At 32.0% G+C, this 17,351-nt stretch overlaps 1 protein-coding gene across 1 annotated transcript; it reads left to right on the top strand.

The window, feature by feature from the left end:
* The first annotated feature begins 14,824 nt into the window (after positions 1-14,824).
* Positions 14,825-16,210, top strand: LOC126881442 (luc7-like protein 3). The gene has a single exon (XM_050645730.1). It carries the CDS (start codon positions 14,963-14,965, stop codon positions 16,049-16,051), a length of 1,089 nt encoding a protein of 362 aa, XP_050501687.1. The 5' UTR covers positions 14,825-14,962; the 3' UTR covers positions 16,052-16,210.
* The last annotated feature ends 1,141 nt before the right edge of the window (positions 16,211-17,351 follow it).

Raw genomic sequence — 17,351 nt, 5'->3', positions numbered from 1 at the left:
CACTGCTATCTTCATCTATGACATCAATATTCTTCACTCTACACGACTTTGCAAAATGGTTTAAAAGCCCACATTTCTTACATTTCTTTCCATACGCTGGACATTCTCTGGCCCCATGAGTTGATTGACATCTTTTATACTTGAATTTTTCATTGGTATTCGCTTTACTTCTAGAGTTATTATAATTTCTATGGCCCTGGTACATATCTTTACGAACTTCTCCTATGTCTACATCTTTTCTTTCGGTATGAAATTTCAAATTTTGGTTCTTACTTTGTTCACTAGTTCTACAAAATTCGATGGCTTTTTGTAGGGTAAGTTTGTCCACTCTCAATAGAGCTTCTCTAGTAACTGGATCTCTGATGCCCATTAATATTTTGTCTCTCAGAGCTTTATCTTCGGCTGTTTGTTCTGGATCAATTTCATTATAATTACATGTTCGAATCAAATGTCTACAACTAGTAAGAAACTGCTCAAACGACTCTTCTTCTTTCTGGACCCTCATGATAAAATTGTATCTTTCAAATGATTCATTCATCCTTGGATTAACATACTTATCGATTAGTGATATCATCAAGTCATACTTGTTATTTTCGGCTTCTGGGATCTCGAATGTGGACATAATTTTGGCAGACTCAGCCCCAATTATATTTCTTAAAATTGACATTTTCATTTTATCTGCTGACTGGTCTTGTCCCGTTGCTAGTAAATAATCTTCGAAACTAGTCTTCCAGAACTTCCATTCGCTTGCAGCATTTTGATCCTGCAGGTCAAAATCTGGTGGTAATTTTACATTTATTCCCATCACTGCCATTGTAGGTTATGTATGGTACCTCGTGTACAAGTTGCTATAAATTTAGCTTTTCGACTGTAAACTGTAACCCAACTAGCTGTTTGACTGCGCCATGTTTAAACTACTTTATTTAATGGGTTATAAGTCAAACAATCATAGTATTGAGTAAACTTATATATTTTTATAAAACTTACTAAACATCTTACATACAATAAATCATACGAGTGACAACCATGTTGACTGGCTTGAAGTTAGCCATGTCATGTCTAGCACGCAGCCCCTTGCTACGCTGTTACACAGCTATATATATTAAACAGATACTACTGGGCAAACTAGAAGATTGAAGAGGACAAAGCCTTTTGAACTAGTTTGAGTGATAGTGAAAAGCAGAGCATAATGCTTGTGTGCATGTGTATGTTAGAATAGTGCGGTTAGAAAAGCAAAGCATAGTGCTTGTGTGCCTGTTAGATTAGATAAGAGACGCTATGGGTAAGCTCTTCATTTTAAGGAACAGTAGTAATTTAGGTTAAGTTAAAATTGCTCATTGGCCAGAGTTATGACCAGATTGTAATTCTAATGAACAATTCAATACAATGAATCGTCATCGTAGTGATGATTATGGAAAAAAATATATGACAAGATTTTGTGCAATAAAAATGTTTATATTTATCAAGGATGTATAATTTGGTATGGCTACATATACAGTCGGAAAAATGAAAGAATACCCATGAATGAACATATAAAACAGGCTGTATTTTCCTGTCACCGTGTCACAAAGAAAATTGTCCAGTGCAAGTAACAATAATTATTACATGTACTTGTGCTGACCAGTTTTTTGTGTGACACGGTGACAGGAAAATACAGCGTCTTTTATATGTTCGTTCATGGGTATTCTTTCATTTTTCCTACTGTACTTCTGGTATATCGTCGGTGATGTGACAATACCTCCTATCTGCTTTTTCATGAATTTTGTAGGAGATGAAAAACTTGTTTGACCACCTCGTGTTTTCATATATTTTTTGATTTGTTTTGTAGTAAATTCAACTATCTATTTACTACAAAACAAGTCAAAACTTACTTATGAAAACAGGAGGTGACCGTAAAAAATGTTTTTGGTCTCCTGCAAAACTCATGAAAAAACATATAGGAGATATTCTCACATCACTGACGATATATTTCAGAGAATGTCTAGATAGATAGATAGATAGATACATTTATTTCCTTTTAAAATTTTACAATTTTATGGAAAGGGTGAGAACAAATATTTCGTTCCTTTTTTTCATCCCAAGAAACACACAATATGTTTATTTTAGGGATAAACAAAAGAAAGAAATAAATAAAAAAAAAAAAAAAAAAAACAACGAGTTATATAAGAATTAATTAAAGATACAAAGTATAATTTACGTATTTAACTATTCATTTATGATGAAAGACCTAAGTTTTAGAACATTCCAGATATAGCTAGCTATTATTTTAGCTGAATATACTGTAATGTTATTTAAGGTATGAGTTACAGTATCAATATCGGCTATATAATTAATGGATGATTGTTTCATACAAGAATATATTGGACAATCAAAAAGTATATGTTCAATTGTTTCTAACTCCTTATTGTTACAAATAGTACAGATTTCATTAGGATTAATTTTATATGTAGAATCCTCAAATAGCTTGCGCTTTTTAAATCGGAGACGAAATTGAATGATGGATGTAAGAGTATAGACATTATCGTAACAACCACGTTCTTTACGAAAACCAGATTGGGATTCGGGAAGTATATTAAACGATTCTACCCAATTGACTAAACGGTTCAAAATAATTTGCATGAATACTTTAGTAATGCAGTTTACTAAAGCAATTCCCCTGTAATTGGAAGGATCGTTAGAGGGACCTTTTTTGTGGAGCATTTTTAGAGTAATTTTCGACCAACTATTAGGAAAAGTGGAAGTGTTGAAGATAGTATTGAAAAATGAGTTAAGGTATAAGATCCAGTTATTTGGTAAGTATTTGTAAAACTCATAGGGAATATTATCAGATCCTGGAGCTTTGTTGTTTTGACAGGAATTTAAAGCTAAGTAAATTTCATTGGTGGTAATAGGATTATCAAAATACGGATTCCTCGCATCGAAATAGAGGGTTGTGTCCACTATCCCGGCTCCCATAATTTCAGAGTAGAATGTTTCCCATGTTGCAGCAGGTAAAGATATGTAACTATTTGAAATATTTCGAGCTCTTTTAATATGAAACCAAAAAGTTTTTGAATCAGTAGAGTTAGAAATATTACCAATAATATTTTGTTGAAATTCAGTTTTTTTTTACTTTTAATAATTTTTTATACTCTGCTTTAATAATTAAGTATTCGTTTTTAGTTTGATTTGAGAAATTGTTTTGTTGACAAATTTTGAGTTTACTTTTAACTGATTTCTTTAGATCTCTACATTGACAATCATACCACGGTTTGTGTTTATTAGGTCTGTTAGGAGCGATTATACTTTTTGACAGCCCAAGATTATCAGCTGTTTTATAAATATTATCCAACAGGTTTTTGTTTGCCATTTCGACATCATGAATTATGTGCACCCCCGCCGAATTTTGCATGTTTAGTTTATAAGACAAAACTAAAGATTCATTTAACTTAAAAATAGTTTTATTTTTTATTATAGTTTCTTTCATAGGTGAAAGATACGTTTGAGTTATAAAGCATGAAACAGGAAAGTGGTCTGATAAAGTACACGTTGTATTTACGTAAACATCATTAACAAAGTGCAAATGTGAGTTATTTACCCAGACTAAATCTATTGTACTCTTGCCCATAGGGCCGACGAAAGTAAATTTTGCAGGCCGATCAGAAATACACCTACCATTTAACAGACAGAACCCGTTAAAATTCATGAAATCAAGAAGGCATCTACCTTTTGCATTAATTACAGTATCTAAACTTTGTCTCTCGTCAAAAAAATTTGTGTTTTCAAATATTTCAGGAGGGGATACGTCATTGTCTGAAACACGGGAGTTAAAGTCTCCTCCAATAATTATAGGTGTATCATTAAATTTCTCTAAAATATTAGATAACACCTCCTGAAATAGTGACAATAAATATTCAATACTTAGACTAGGTTTAAAATAAACGTTACAGACTACAAATTTATAATTATTGCTAGATATTAAACAAAAGATCCACCAAGGTGATTTATCAATACAAACAGAAGAAAGGTTGGGATTACAAAAAATTGATAGACCACCGCTAGCCCTACCCAAGGATTTTTCTTTTATGGCAACTGAACTGGCACATGAGTAAGTAGATAAATAATTTGAAAATTTTATATTTTCGGTAATAACCCATGTTTCCGATAAACAAAGAATGGGTATATCATTGAAATCACTTAAAAAGTCATTAACACTATTAATTCCTTATGAGTTCCAAAAAACAATGTGTACTGATTGCTATTCAGATTTCGAGGAGGCAGGTTTTACAACTTTTAGGCCAGACTCTCGATTAGGTGAAGACTCTTCCTCGCGAACTCTTTTGTTGGATAGTATTTGAACGATTTGCGGAACTCCATAAACATATTTAATAGTGAGATTTGTTTCAGTTTTTAATCGTAACTCTAGTTCTGCACGTAAATCATTTAGATGTTGACGCTGTTTAGGTGTCATATCAGAGATTATCTTAACTGAAGGATATAAATTACGAGAAATATTCTTCTTGTTTCTCAAAACGTCCAATGCAGCCTTAGGAGTCCCAAAAATAACACGATAAAGACGAGGTTTGTTATTATTAGTATTTTTTCCAAGACGATAGCCGGACTGGATACAATTCGCAGAATTCGGAGATAAGTGCGTAATTACTTCTTTAATTATGCGAGCGTCATCTTCGGGTGATCTTTCAGGAATTCCTAGGAGTAGGACGTTCTTTTCCCGCTTCAAACGCTGAGTAGTTTCGTAATATATATCATCTTGTGACGGAGTTGTAGAGTTCACTAGTTTTTCCAAGGAACTAACTTTTTCACGAAGAAGATTATTTTCATCACGAAGAGCGGATACATCCTTCATGCAGTTTTCAAGCATTTGTGATTGTGTAGAAAACTTGTTATTTAATTCTGTCACAGAATTTGTGAGAATGGATAATTTGTCCATAAGTAAATCAAACTGATGGTTGCTGAGTAGCGAGGCTGAAGACATAGATGGCTCATTCTGAAGAGTAATGTTATTCGGAGAGGCTCTACAGGTATTACAATGCCAGTTCTCAAATGATACGGATGTTTCATTGCAACCATTTAATTCTGATCGAGCACATCTTTTATGGCATAATTTGTTGCAACTTAGACAAGAGACCTGGCTATCGATCTCCATTAACAAATTATTGCAATATAAGCACAGAGATTTTGAAGACATTCTTCTAATGAGGTGCAGGTTTATGTTTTTTTGAAGTTGTTAATTAAACTAATGTATGTAGTAGATCCAAAAAAGACTTACTGTTTGATTAATTAAAAACAATCAATGGCACGAAACTATATATTTTAGAGAGCAATTGTAAACACGTCTGTACACCACGGACTTTCAGTTCTCACTGAAAATCTAAATAATATACTAAAGTCTAAAAAATATACTTTGAATGTCCTAAGAACATTCATGGAATGTTTCAACAAGACATTCAGTCTAAACAATATACTGTGAATGTTCAAAGAACATTCGTAGACATTCATGGAATGTTCCAACAAGACATTCAAGGAATGTTTAAAATGCTGACACAGCACTTTCCTGGGACTTTCCAGGGACGTTCGTGTGCTTTTGGGGACATTCCAGGAATGTTTTCAATGTCCTGTGTGTACCTTCTAGGAACATTCCTGGAATGTTCTGTGTTATTAGGGACTGGAAGAATTGCAACACCTTGCTCAACAACTAAATATACGAGTACATTTCAACGATTATGGACTAAAAATAAATTTGAAGAAAACCAAGTTCATGGTATTTACAAAAGCACAAAACAGCAGAGTTAGACTAGTACTGGATAATACAGAAATTGAGCAAATATCTTCGTACAAATACCTTGGAGCATGGATCACAGAAGATACTGATCAGACAAAAGAAATAAGATGCCGCATTGAAATTGCACGATCCATTTTTAACAGAATGAGGAAACTTTTCTGTAATCGCAATATCAATATAACGCTCCGGATAAGAATGCTTCGTTGTTATATTTTCTCCACCCTTTTGTATGTGGTTGAGGCATGGACACTAAAACAATCCAACATTAAAAACTTGGAAGTATTTGAAATGTGGTGTTATATAGACGTATTCTGAAAATATCATGGACAGATCGTAAAACAAACGCACAAGTGCTCGAACAACTAGGAAAACAATGCGAAGTTTTAAATTCCATAAAAATCAGGGAGTTGGATTACTTGGGGCACATCATGAGAGGTGAAAAATACGAACTATTAAGGAATATAATGCAGGGCAAAATCAAAGGCAGAAGAAGCGTAGGAAGACGTAAAATCTCGTGGCTACGCAATCTCCGTGAATGGTTTGGATGCAGCTCAATTGAACTATTCCGGCGCGTAACCAACAAAATTATAATTGCCAGAATGATTTCCGATCTCCGATAGGAGCGGAACTTTAAGAAGAAGAAGAAAAAAATTGTTTAAACAATTTTATGACCGCGGCACCTCCCGGTACCCTGCGGATTTGTTATAAGGAACTCTTTTTTAGTAAGTTTGTGCAAAAAAATCGAATCGGAATAATTTACCTAACGAGGGCGACCATACAGCCTGGACTATACAACCGCGAGCAATTCAAAGAATTCAAATTAATCGGAAATCATTCGGTCATTACGAACCATTACGAACTTGGGTCTCCAGTTATGTCACAACTCCCTTCTCTTCGAGATGCGCAATATATTATCTTATTATTTATAGTATCATGCCAAAACCCATTCTAGAAACTTGATATTTTTCTTAGAATATAGAATAAACTAGGAAGGAGTACATTGCGAAACGACTCCGAGCCAGGAAGGAGGTTGCAAATGGCGATCAGCTGTCAGATTTGCTGTCTATCTCCAGTGACGTACCTTTGAAAGAGGGAAGAAAATAAATTCTTAACGATTTTATTACATCTTTGATGTTAAAGAAACAGCTATAGATCAAGAGAAAATACGTATTAATATAATATTTTGTTGAAAAGTCAGTTAAATAACATTTTATTATGCTAATAACTTCAGTTAATTGATTGCATATACAGGAGCTTTACCAGATGGTACGCCTATGCACACAGCTGATCCAATACAGAAACACCTTCTACCTCGTTGACAAAAACTTACGAGTCATCCACAGACGTTCAAGATGGCCAGTTCCGCTAGAAATTTAAGGTGTTATTGATATATGACAGACTCCTTCTTGTTCTTTTATATTCTAAGATATTTTTACAAAAAAATTGTTGATTACTTTTATTATGTCCACTTTACATCAACAATAAATTGAATAAGAAATTGGCAAAGTTATTCAAGGCCAAATTTGACGTGTACAAAATGTATGGTTTATAAAAGAAAATGAAGGAATTTCATGAAATCAGTGATGTGGGAGGGAGGGGATGTGACATGAGGTGAAGTAGATGGGATCGCTTTCACGGGATAAATAAGGAAGGCAATATATGGCGGAACAACTCTTTAGCAGTATATTCTGTTCTATATAAAGTCTATAATTAAAAAATTGTATTATATTATATAAATATATATATAATTAATAATTTTAATAATTAATTAACAACATATGTTCCACGTATAACATAAAAAACCTGCCCCCCGCCATATTGCCTTTCCCAAAAGTCTCAAATCAAGTGGTCCCATTTAGTAAACACGAGAGAATCTCTTAAGTCCACTTTACATCAACAATAATTGAATAAGAAATTGACAACAAGTTATTCAAGGTCAAATTTGACTTATACAAAACACAATTCTACATCCAATTTTGCCGTGAATAAAAAGAAAATAAAGAAATTTGACAAAATAAAACATATCCAATTGTTCTATTTCATCAAATTCCTTCATTTTCTTTTACAAACCATACATTTTGTACACGCAAATTTGGCCTTGAATAACTTTGTCAATTTCTTATTCAATTTATTGCTAATGTAAAGTGGACATTATGTCATATCCCCTCTCTCCCACATCACTGGATGAAATAGAACAATTGGATATGTTTTATTTTGTCAAATCTCTTTATTTTCTTTTTATTCACGGCAAAATTGGATGTAGAATTGTGTTTTGTGTAAGTCAAATTTGACCTTGAAGAAGTTGGTCAATTTCTTATTCAATTTATTGTTGATGTAAAGTGCCATAGCCACCTTTACTTAACAAGACATGAAGTTGAAACTTGGCAACATCTATTGGTAGACCGATTAATTCTGACAGTTCTCATTTGTTTTTAAATAATTTTCACTTTATTTACAGAGAAACTGAAATATTTTACAATATTTCGTGCTCCAAATTATAAAGAACATTAAAAGGTATGTTATTAAGATGATTTTAGTTCAATATAATATATTTTTATATAAACTTGCGTGCACTTAAAAATTTTGTCATTTTTAATGTCTCATATTTCCTAAACCTGTTGGCAGATTTAAGTGATTTTTATAATATGTTATAGCCTAAATCTTTAACAATACCGCTGTAATAATATTGTTGCTAAATAGTTAAATTTTTATGGTGTACCGGGCATTTAAAAAATACTGAAATTAAAACCCAACTATAGACTCCGGTTTTCTTAATATTCTGTTTTTTTTTATTAATTCGCTTATGTTTAAAAACTAGATTTGTTCTTTATCAATTCAGGGTGTTTCTAAATAAGTGCGACAAACTTTAAGGGGAAAGGAATAAAATGAAAAATTTTGACGCCTGTATTTTAAAGGTAATCATTTTTTTCGAATTCTGAGAAAACTAATAAGTATTTTTGAAAAATTTAAACGCAGAATAAAAGATTACTTTATTACCGAGGGCCAAAAATCCCTTAGAATGAATAGAAAGTTTTTTTAATGACATATTTGAAACTAAAAATCACACTAAATTTTCTTAGTTTTTCACCCCTGTAACTTATTAAAATAAACATAGAAGTTTTCAGGGACTTTGGGTCCTTGGTCCTAACGTAATATTTCAGTCTGCGTTTAAATTTTTGAAAAATACTTATTAGTTTTCTTAGGATTCGAAAAAAATGAATCCCGTTTATATTCTTGTTATTGGTTTTTTTTTTGTATAATAAACAAGTATATTCAAATGGGAAATAAGCCACAATTTTACCTAAAAATGATTTTATTAACGTTTCGACGCCCAAGTCGGGTGTCGTTGTCAAAATACAAAATAATACTAAATAAATAAAAATGTTGTTGCTTAGTAAAAAATTCTTCTAATAATTTATTTAATCTGACTCATTTATATCGGCAATTCAGACACGTATTATACATTTTAAAGTAGACGACTTTAAAATGATATTGCCAATATTGATGAGTTGCGTTCCTGGGACGACTTTACTAAAAGATAGTTCATTCGATTACATGAAATCAATCCCAACTCAAGAATATCCGCCACAAAAAATCATAGCATGTGATCTGTCTTTAAAAATACAACCAAATGCAACGGTGGCACTGAAATTCTCGCGTTAGAGATTCCATAGTAAATCACGAGGGAAAACCAGGAAAAACCTCGTGATACTATCCCGACATCGTAAGTATTTGGGTTTACATTTAGTTTACTCTCAAAACTAATACCAAATTCTGACTTGATATTTTAAATTTTAAATAATACTAAAATACTAAATATGTACTAACTCGATATGTTACTGATTTACTAATTGTGGTATTTTCTTTCTATTGACTTCCTCCTTTAATATGGGTAACCACATCCTACTGCATTCTACCGAGGAATTTGCGACACAATTGGTTTCATTTAGCATAATTAGAGCCGCTTCTTTGATTTTTCTCTTTTTACTATCTGCTTATTTTAGGACTATACTTGAATCTCTCCACTGAACTCTATGTTCATTATCCCATGCGTGTTGACATATTTGAGATCTATCAAATTCTCCATTTTTTATATAAGACTCATGTTCATTTACTCTAACGTCTATTGGTCTTGACGTTTCACCTATATAAAATTGTTCGCATTCACAAGGTATTTTATAAATACAATTCTTTGTTCTTTCTTGTTCACTGTTAGGTTTAGTTTTAGATAGAATAGATCTCAAAGTGTTTGTTGTTTTGAATGTTGTTGATATGTTGAATTTATTTCCTATTGTTTTAAGTTTCTATTTGTAGTACCATCAATTCTCCTTGTAGTGAACTATCAAAATTTTTATTAAATATTATAAAACCATTTGCAAATAATAATGACACATTTATAAAAAATACACAGCATTTTTTAAACAAATTATCAAATATTGAATTTAATCCAAATAATATTTTAGTAAGTTTTGACATAAACAGTTTATTTACAAATGTGCCATTAGATAAAACTTTAAACTTAATCAAAACGAAATTAGAAAATGATAATACATTAACAACTAGGACAAGACTAAATGTATCAGCTATAATGGAGTTATTGACATTCAGCGCCGGTTTAACCAGGGGTCTTTTGGGTGCTGTAGCACCGGGCGGTTGAAGGTGCTAGGGCGGTACGCGCGAAGCGCGTGCTGTTCCGAAATTATATGATTATGGTAAAATAAAATTTGCATACAAATCCACATGATATAATAATAAAAATTTTTCTGGTTTATCATTAACTTGAAAACTTAACAATAATTTATAAATAAATAATTATTATTAACGTCGACGTACCTATATGGTTTATGCACTGTGTTCAGTTTATGTTATCTAAATAGGGAGTTTTTGTTGCTACGTAACGTACGCATCTCCGTATACGTAAAGCAACTAACGTGTCGTAGAGGATGAATGTTAAAATAGGTAGTTTTTGTAACTGCCTTAACGTAACGTAAAGCAAATCGTAAAGTCATTTTTAAATTCCGTTGACATTTAAAAAAATAAAACAATGTTCACACAATATACAATTAATATACAAATGTAAAAAAAGATAAATGAATGATGAAATTGTATGGTTTTAATTGCTTCTATTTAAATATAAAAATATTATTTTTCCTTAGGTTAAAATTATTTTATTTTTGTTTATACCTACTTTTTAGTTGTAAATTATTGTATACCTACATCAGAATTCCAGTAGGTATAATGTAAATAGTGTGGTAATATTTATTTGAAAATTTTACTGAAACTAGGTCATTTGTTTATCTAGTAATCTAGTTATTAATTGTGGTGATCACTGTATTTCTTAAATTAATACAAGATTTGTTTGTTTTGCTTTATTAATAGACAACTTAAAAACAATAAAATTTTAAATCTATTATGAAGCTCCAATTTCCAATTACAAACACAGAATAATTTTACTCAAATAGACTAAACCAATAACCAATGTAACCTTAAAATGTTTATAAACAGGTAGTACGCTGATGAAATGTTCATTTGGTAGGTAATCGGGCAAGATCCTCGTGTGCATTCGGTGACTTTCGGGTCGATAGGGATGCGTATGAACCTAACGTACCAGCCCGTAACCTTAGGTAATACGTATCGCGATACGGGAGTTCAACCATTAATGCGCAAGCGTATATGTCAAAAAGATGCGTTACGTTTACGTATTTGTGTGCACAAAAACTCCCTAATGTCAGATAACGTACAAACATGCCGCGCGCCGTAAAATTATATCATTTTACAGCGTTTAAGAATATAATTAGACCAGTAAGAATCTGTTTTTAGGTGGATGTGAGAGGTGGCATTCAGATTTTTGCGGATAAAGTTAGGTGATAACTTCGTTAATAATAATTAATTTATGCTCCTTCTCAAGTATGCCCGGAACATTAATAAAAAAATAAAATATTTAAAAATTTCAAAACTTTTTCGTTTTTTTATATATTTTTTGCTTAAAACTTAAAAACTATTCATTTTAGAACAAAGTTCTATAGGAATAAAACAAAGATAATTCAATTTTCTATCAGATGCGATTTGTTAAAAAGGTCTTAATTTATCACCCTTGCTTCAAAATAGCAATAAATATAAAATAAGGGGGCAAAACAAACCTGTCCTTATTCAATTATTTTCCATCACTTAGGTTACATTTGGAACCTTCCTAATTCGCTTAGAAAATTTTTTTAATGTGCTAAGACCGTACACCAAATTTCATTAAAATTAACTTACTAGATTTTGCATAATAATTTTGCAATCTAAACTTTTTTTAAAAAATTAAATTTTTTTAAAATATTGCACAACAAAAACTAGAACATACAAAGATTTGTCAATTTTTTTACATATAAAGAAGTACTCCACCTATCTAATGCACTTTACAGAATTGAAATCGGATTATTTAAGCAGCCTCAGCAATGTTTTAAAGTTATAAACAATTTTTTGGCTTATAAACAAATTAGTGCTGTGTCCAGGAGGGGGTGCTACGGGCTCCTTTATTTAGATGGACTTACCCAAGTTTTTTTATGTATTTTGACCCGTAGAACACGAATTTTTTGGGTAACAGTTGATCCGGATGTCGATAAGATTGTTATAAACAAAGAACTTGAGGAATTACACAAAATCGATTTTTCGCAAAATAAAACATTTTTTTGTATTTCTTGGGTAATTCTAAGCAAAAAATGTTCTTACAAGTTTTTTCGTAGGATGCATAGTCTTCGAGATAAACGCGGTGGAACTTTCAAAAAATCGAGAAATTGCAATTTTTGAACGCGAATAACGTTTGATTAAAAAATAAAATAGCAATTCTGCTGACAGCAATTGAAAGTTTAAGTCAAATTATACCGGTTTTAATTATTAATTGAAATAAAGTTAAGAAATATTTTTGAGCCTGGGCGCGGCATCCGTATCAGCACCGGGCGGCAGACTGTGTTAAACCGGCACTGTTGACATTATGTACTAATAATACCTATTTTCAACTAAATAATGAATTCTATAAACAAAATTTTGGTCTCGCAATGGGCTCTTCTTTATCTCCATTATTGGCTAATATATTTATGGAGAATTTCGAAACTAATATCACTTCTAAACAAAATTTAAAACCCACAGTATGGTGGAGATATGTAGATGATGTGTTTTCCATATGGCCTCATAGATCGGAATTGTTGGATACGTTCCTGAATATTATAAACGATCAAGAAGAGACAATAAAGTTTACAATGGAAAAGGAATACAATAACACCCTACCTTTCCTCGATGTTTTGGTCTCAAAGAAGGATACTGGATATGAGACTCAAGTGTATAGAAAACCAACACACACCAACAGATATCTCAATTACAAATCAAATCATAACATCAACGTTAAAAAGGGAATCATTAAATCCTTATATGATAGAGCCAAAATGACTTGTTCTAACGAAAATTCATTTTTAGAAGAAAAACAATTGTTAACATCTGTTTTATTAAAAAATGATTATCCCATATCGTTTATAAATAAGGAATTGTCAAGATTGGATCGAATGGAACAGAACAACTTAGAACGGGATCCTACAACATTCACAAGAAATAATACGAGGAAAATATCAATACCATATGTAAAAGGACTATCCGAGAAACTTAAAACAATAGGAAATAAATTCAACATATCAACAACATTCAAAACAACAAACACTTTGAGATCTATTCTATCTAAAATTAAACCTAACAGTGAACAAGAAAGAACAAAGAATTATATTTATAAAATACCTTGTGAATGCGAACAATTTTATATAGGTAAAACGTCAAGACTAATAGACGTTAGAGTAAATGAACATCAGTCTTATATAAAAAATAGAGAATTTGGTAGATCTCAAATATGTCAACACGCATGGGATAATGAACATAGAGTTCAGTGGAGAGATTCAAGTATAGTCCTAAAAGAAGCAGATAGTAAAAAGAGAAAAATCAAAGAAGCGGCTCTAATTATGCTAAATGAAACCAATTGTGTCGCAAATTCCTCGGTAGAATGCAGTAGGATGTGGTTACCCATATTAAAGGAGGAAGTCAATAGAAAGAAAATACCACAATTAGTAAATCAGTAACATATCGAGTTAGTACATATTTAGTATTTTAGTATTATTTAAAATTTAAAATATCAAGTCAGAATTTGGTATTAGTTTTGAGAGTAAACTAAATGTAAACCCAAATACTTACGATGTCGGGATAGTATCACGAGGTTTTTCCTGGTTTTCCCTCGTGATTTACTATGGAATCTCTAACGCGAGAATTTCAGTGCCACTGTTGCATTTGGTTGTCTTTTTAAAGACAGATCACATGCTATGATTTTTTGTGGCGGATATTCTTGAGTTGGGATTGATTTCATGTAATCGAATGAACTATCTTTTAGTAAAGTCGTCCCAGGAACGCAACTCATCAATATTGGCAATATCATTTTAAAGTCGTCTACTTTAAAATGTATAATACGTTTCTGAATTGTCGATATAAATGAGTCAGATTAAATAAATTATTAGAAGAATTTTTACTAAGCAACAACATTTTTATTTATTTAGTATTATTTTGTATTTTGACAACGACACCCGACTTGGGCGTCGAAACGTTAATAAAATCATTTTTAGGTAAAATTGTGGCTTATTTCCCATTTGAATATACTTGATTATAAAAATGCCACAAGAAAATAGCTTCAGAACAACATGTATAATAAACGTTACTTACAAGGAATTACTTTTAATATTATTTTGTACAAACTTCCAATTAATAATATTTTCTTGTTCGACTCAAAAAGTACTATAAATTTTACCAGAATTTGTACTTTAAAACCGTAGTTTCGAAAGCGGTAGTCCGAAAGTCAGACTACGGACGTCATCAATTGCGACGTTGCCTTTTTCTCTTCATGGCTTGTAAAGTAAAGGTGGCTATGAAAGTCCACTTTATGTGGATGTAGTGTGGATGTAATACTATCAATTTACTTTATTTAAGGCCAAACAAGCTGTCAAAAATAAATAATGACTTATGTCAATCAGTGCAGTGCTGTCTGTTGTCATGTCAATCGTAAATAAATGGCCACTATTGACAATTAATATACCGTTGACCGTTACTAAGTTGTATATAAAAGTATTTAAAAATTAAAATTGATATAAAGGGATACCACTTTGTACAAAAATGGCAGTTACAGCTGCTGCCCAGCTCCTAGATGAGCTAATGGGTAGAAATAGAAATGTAGCGCCAAACGAAAAAGTCAAGGAAGTTGATTGGGAAGATAGTGAATTTTGCAAATACTACTTAGTCAAGTTCTGTCCACATGATTTATTTGTAAATACCAGAAACGACCTAGGCATGTGTCCCAAAGTTCATGATGAAGAAGCTCGGAAGCTATTCCATAAAGTCAAGAATCCACATTACAGAAAACTACAGTACCAGAAAGATTTTCTTCGTTTTTGTCGCTCCATGATGTCTGATGTAGAACGGAGAATTGTCAAAGGTAAGCAAAGATTAGCCTTAAGTGCAAGTTCTAAAGAAACCGCCTCCTCTGCTACCCAAGGCCAAAATCAAGAGCAGATCAAGATCTTAAATGAGAAGATAGAAGATTTGGAAGCACAGGCAGAGCAAGCTGGTATAGCAGGTAATGTAGAACATGCTCAAGGTATTTTAAAGCTATGTGATCAACTTAAAGAAGATAGGGATATCATTTTAAAGCATTCTGAGACCCAAGTTAGTTTGACAGCCGAACTTGCATCAGCACAAGAAAAGATTATGGAGGTGTGTGAGGTTTGTGGAGCATTTCTTATTGTGGGAGATGCTCAGCAGCGTCTAGAAGATCATCTAATGGGAAAACAACATATGGGTTTTACAAAACTGAAATCAGCAGTAGATGAAATATCAGAGTTAGTAGCAGAGACAAAGGAATTGATGTATGGTGGAAGATCTACAGATAACAACGATCGAGAAACAGAACATAAAGCTAGCAGAGGTAATAGATTTAAAGATAATCACAGGGAGAAGAGAAAAGAATTGAATGGAGATTCAGAAGTATCAAAAGATAGGGAAGAGAAGGAGAAAGAAAACGAAAGAGATAGAAAAGCAAGGGAGAAATGGAGGTCAGAAGATAGGAATGATAAACGAGATTCTCATAGAGATAGAGAGCCTCATAGTGACAGAGACAGGGACCATTATAGAGATAGGGAAAAAGAAAGAAGACATAGCGGATCTTCTCGCCATCATCATTACAGTCACCACAGACGTAAACATTGATTAGGTATATTATTTATTTGTTAACTCTAGATAAATAGAAAGTTCTCAGTTAGTAACCAGAGAAATGCAGGTTAGTGAATATTACAAACATTTGAATTAATTTAAGTTAGGTACATAGTTTTACATTGTACAATGTAGTTGAATATACCTTGCAAATAATGCCTCATTTTTATTTATGGATATCATATTCCCTTAATAGAGTAGTGCTCATTTACCATGTATATTTGATTGTATAGGTGCAGTCCCTGCTCAAATTATTAGACTCACCCTAGAAATATCGGTTTTTTTAATCTCGCACACCTTAAAGTATCTTAAAAGGGATACGGAACTGTTGGTTGGGTCAAGGTACTAGTACACTTTAAAAGACCAAAAATAAGCATTTTTTCAAGACTTTTTTTCTCAGAACCTTTATTAAAAATAAACATAAAACTTTCTATATATTAATATCTAACTCGTACAGAATACAAAAAATATATCTCTTTTCATTTATGCACATACACTAATATTGTAGAGGGCGCCAAAGTCGAGATCTCGAAAAAAAAAGTAGTTTCGATGGCGGACAGTTAATCTCAGGATTGGTATCTCTGAACCAAAAAAAAATTGTACGACATTTGAAAAAGGAAGGTTTCTTACGTGACAATTTACCACTGTACAAGCATTCCGGAAAAATTCCGCAAACAAAAGATTTTACAAAAATTAAAAAATTGCCAGTTTTTCATGGTTAAAAATATTTATATTTTGGTCAAATTGTGGTAAATTGTCACGTAAGAAACCTTTCTTTTTCAAATGCAGTACAATTTTTTTGTTTCAGATATCCCAATCCTGACATAATTGTCCACCATCATTTTTCGAGGCCTTGACTTTTGCACCCTCTACAATATTAGTGTACGTGCATAAATGAAAAGATATATTTTTTTTGTACTCTCTAAGAGTTAGATATTAATATGTAAAAAATTTTATGTTCATTTTTTATAATGGTTCTGAGAAAAAAATTATTATTATTGGTCTTCTAAAGTGTACTAGTACCTTAAATAACAATTACTTAATAATCGTACTACATAATTAAGGTAAAAATCATAAAACTTTTGAGTGAATTATGCAAACTTGACAGGTGGCAATACTGCCGTGCTTAGCAAAAACGCCGTATCTGCAGAGACATCACATTCGAGTAAAATCGATTTTAGTTTAAGAATTCGTATACATTTACACAGGATACGGCATAAGATGCGGTGTGTTTAATGTGTTTTGGCTTAACTTACATCATTTTTAGTAAGCAAATAAGGTAGATATGCACATTTGG

Source organism: Diabrotica virgifera, chromosome 3, assembly GCF_917563875.1.
Source record: "Diabrotica virgifera virgifera chromosome 3, PGI_DIABVI_V3a".
NCBI classification, from domain to species: Eukaryota; Metazoa; Arthropoda; class Insecta; order Coleoptera; family Chrysomelidae; genus Diabrotica; species Diabrotica virgifera.
This window is presented reverse-complemented; position numbering and strand designations above follow the sequence as displayed.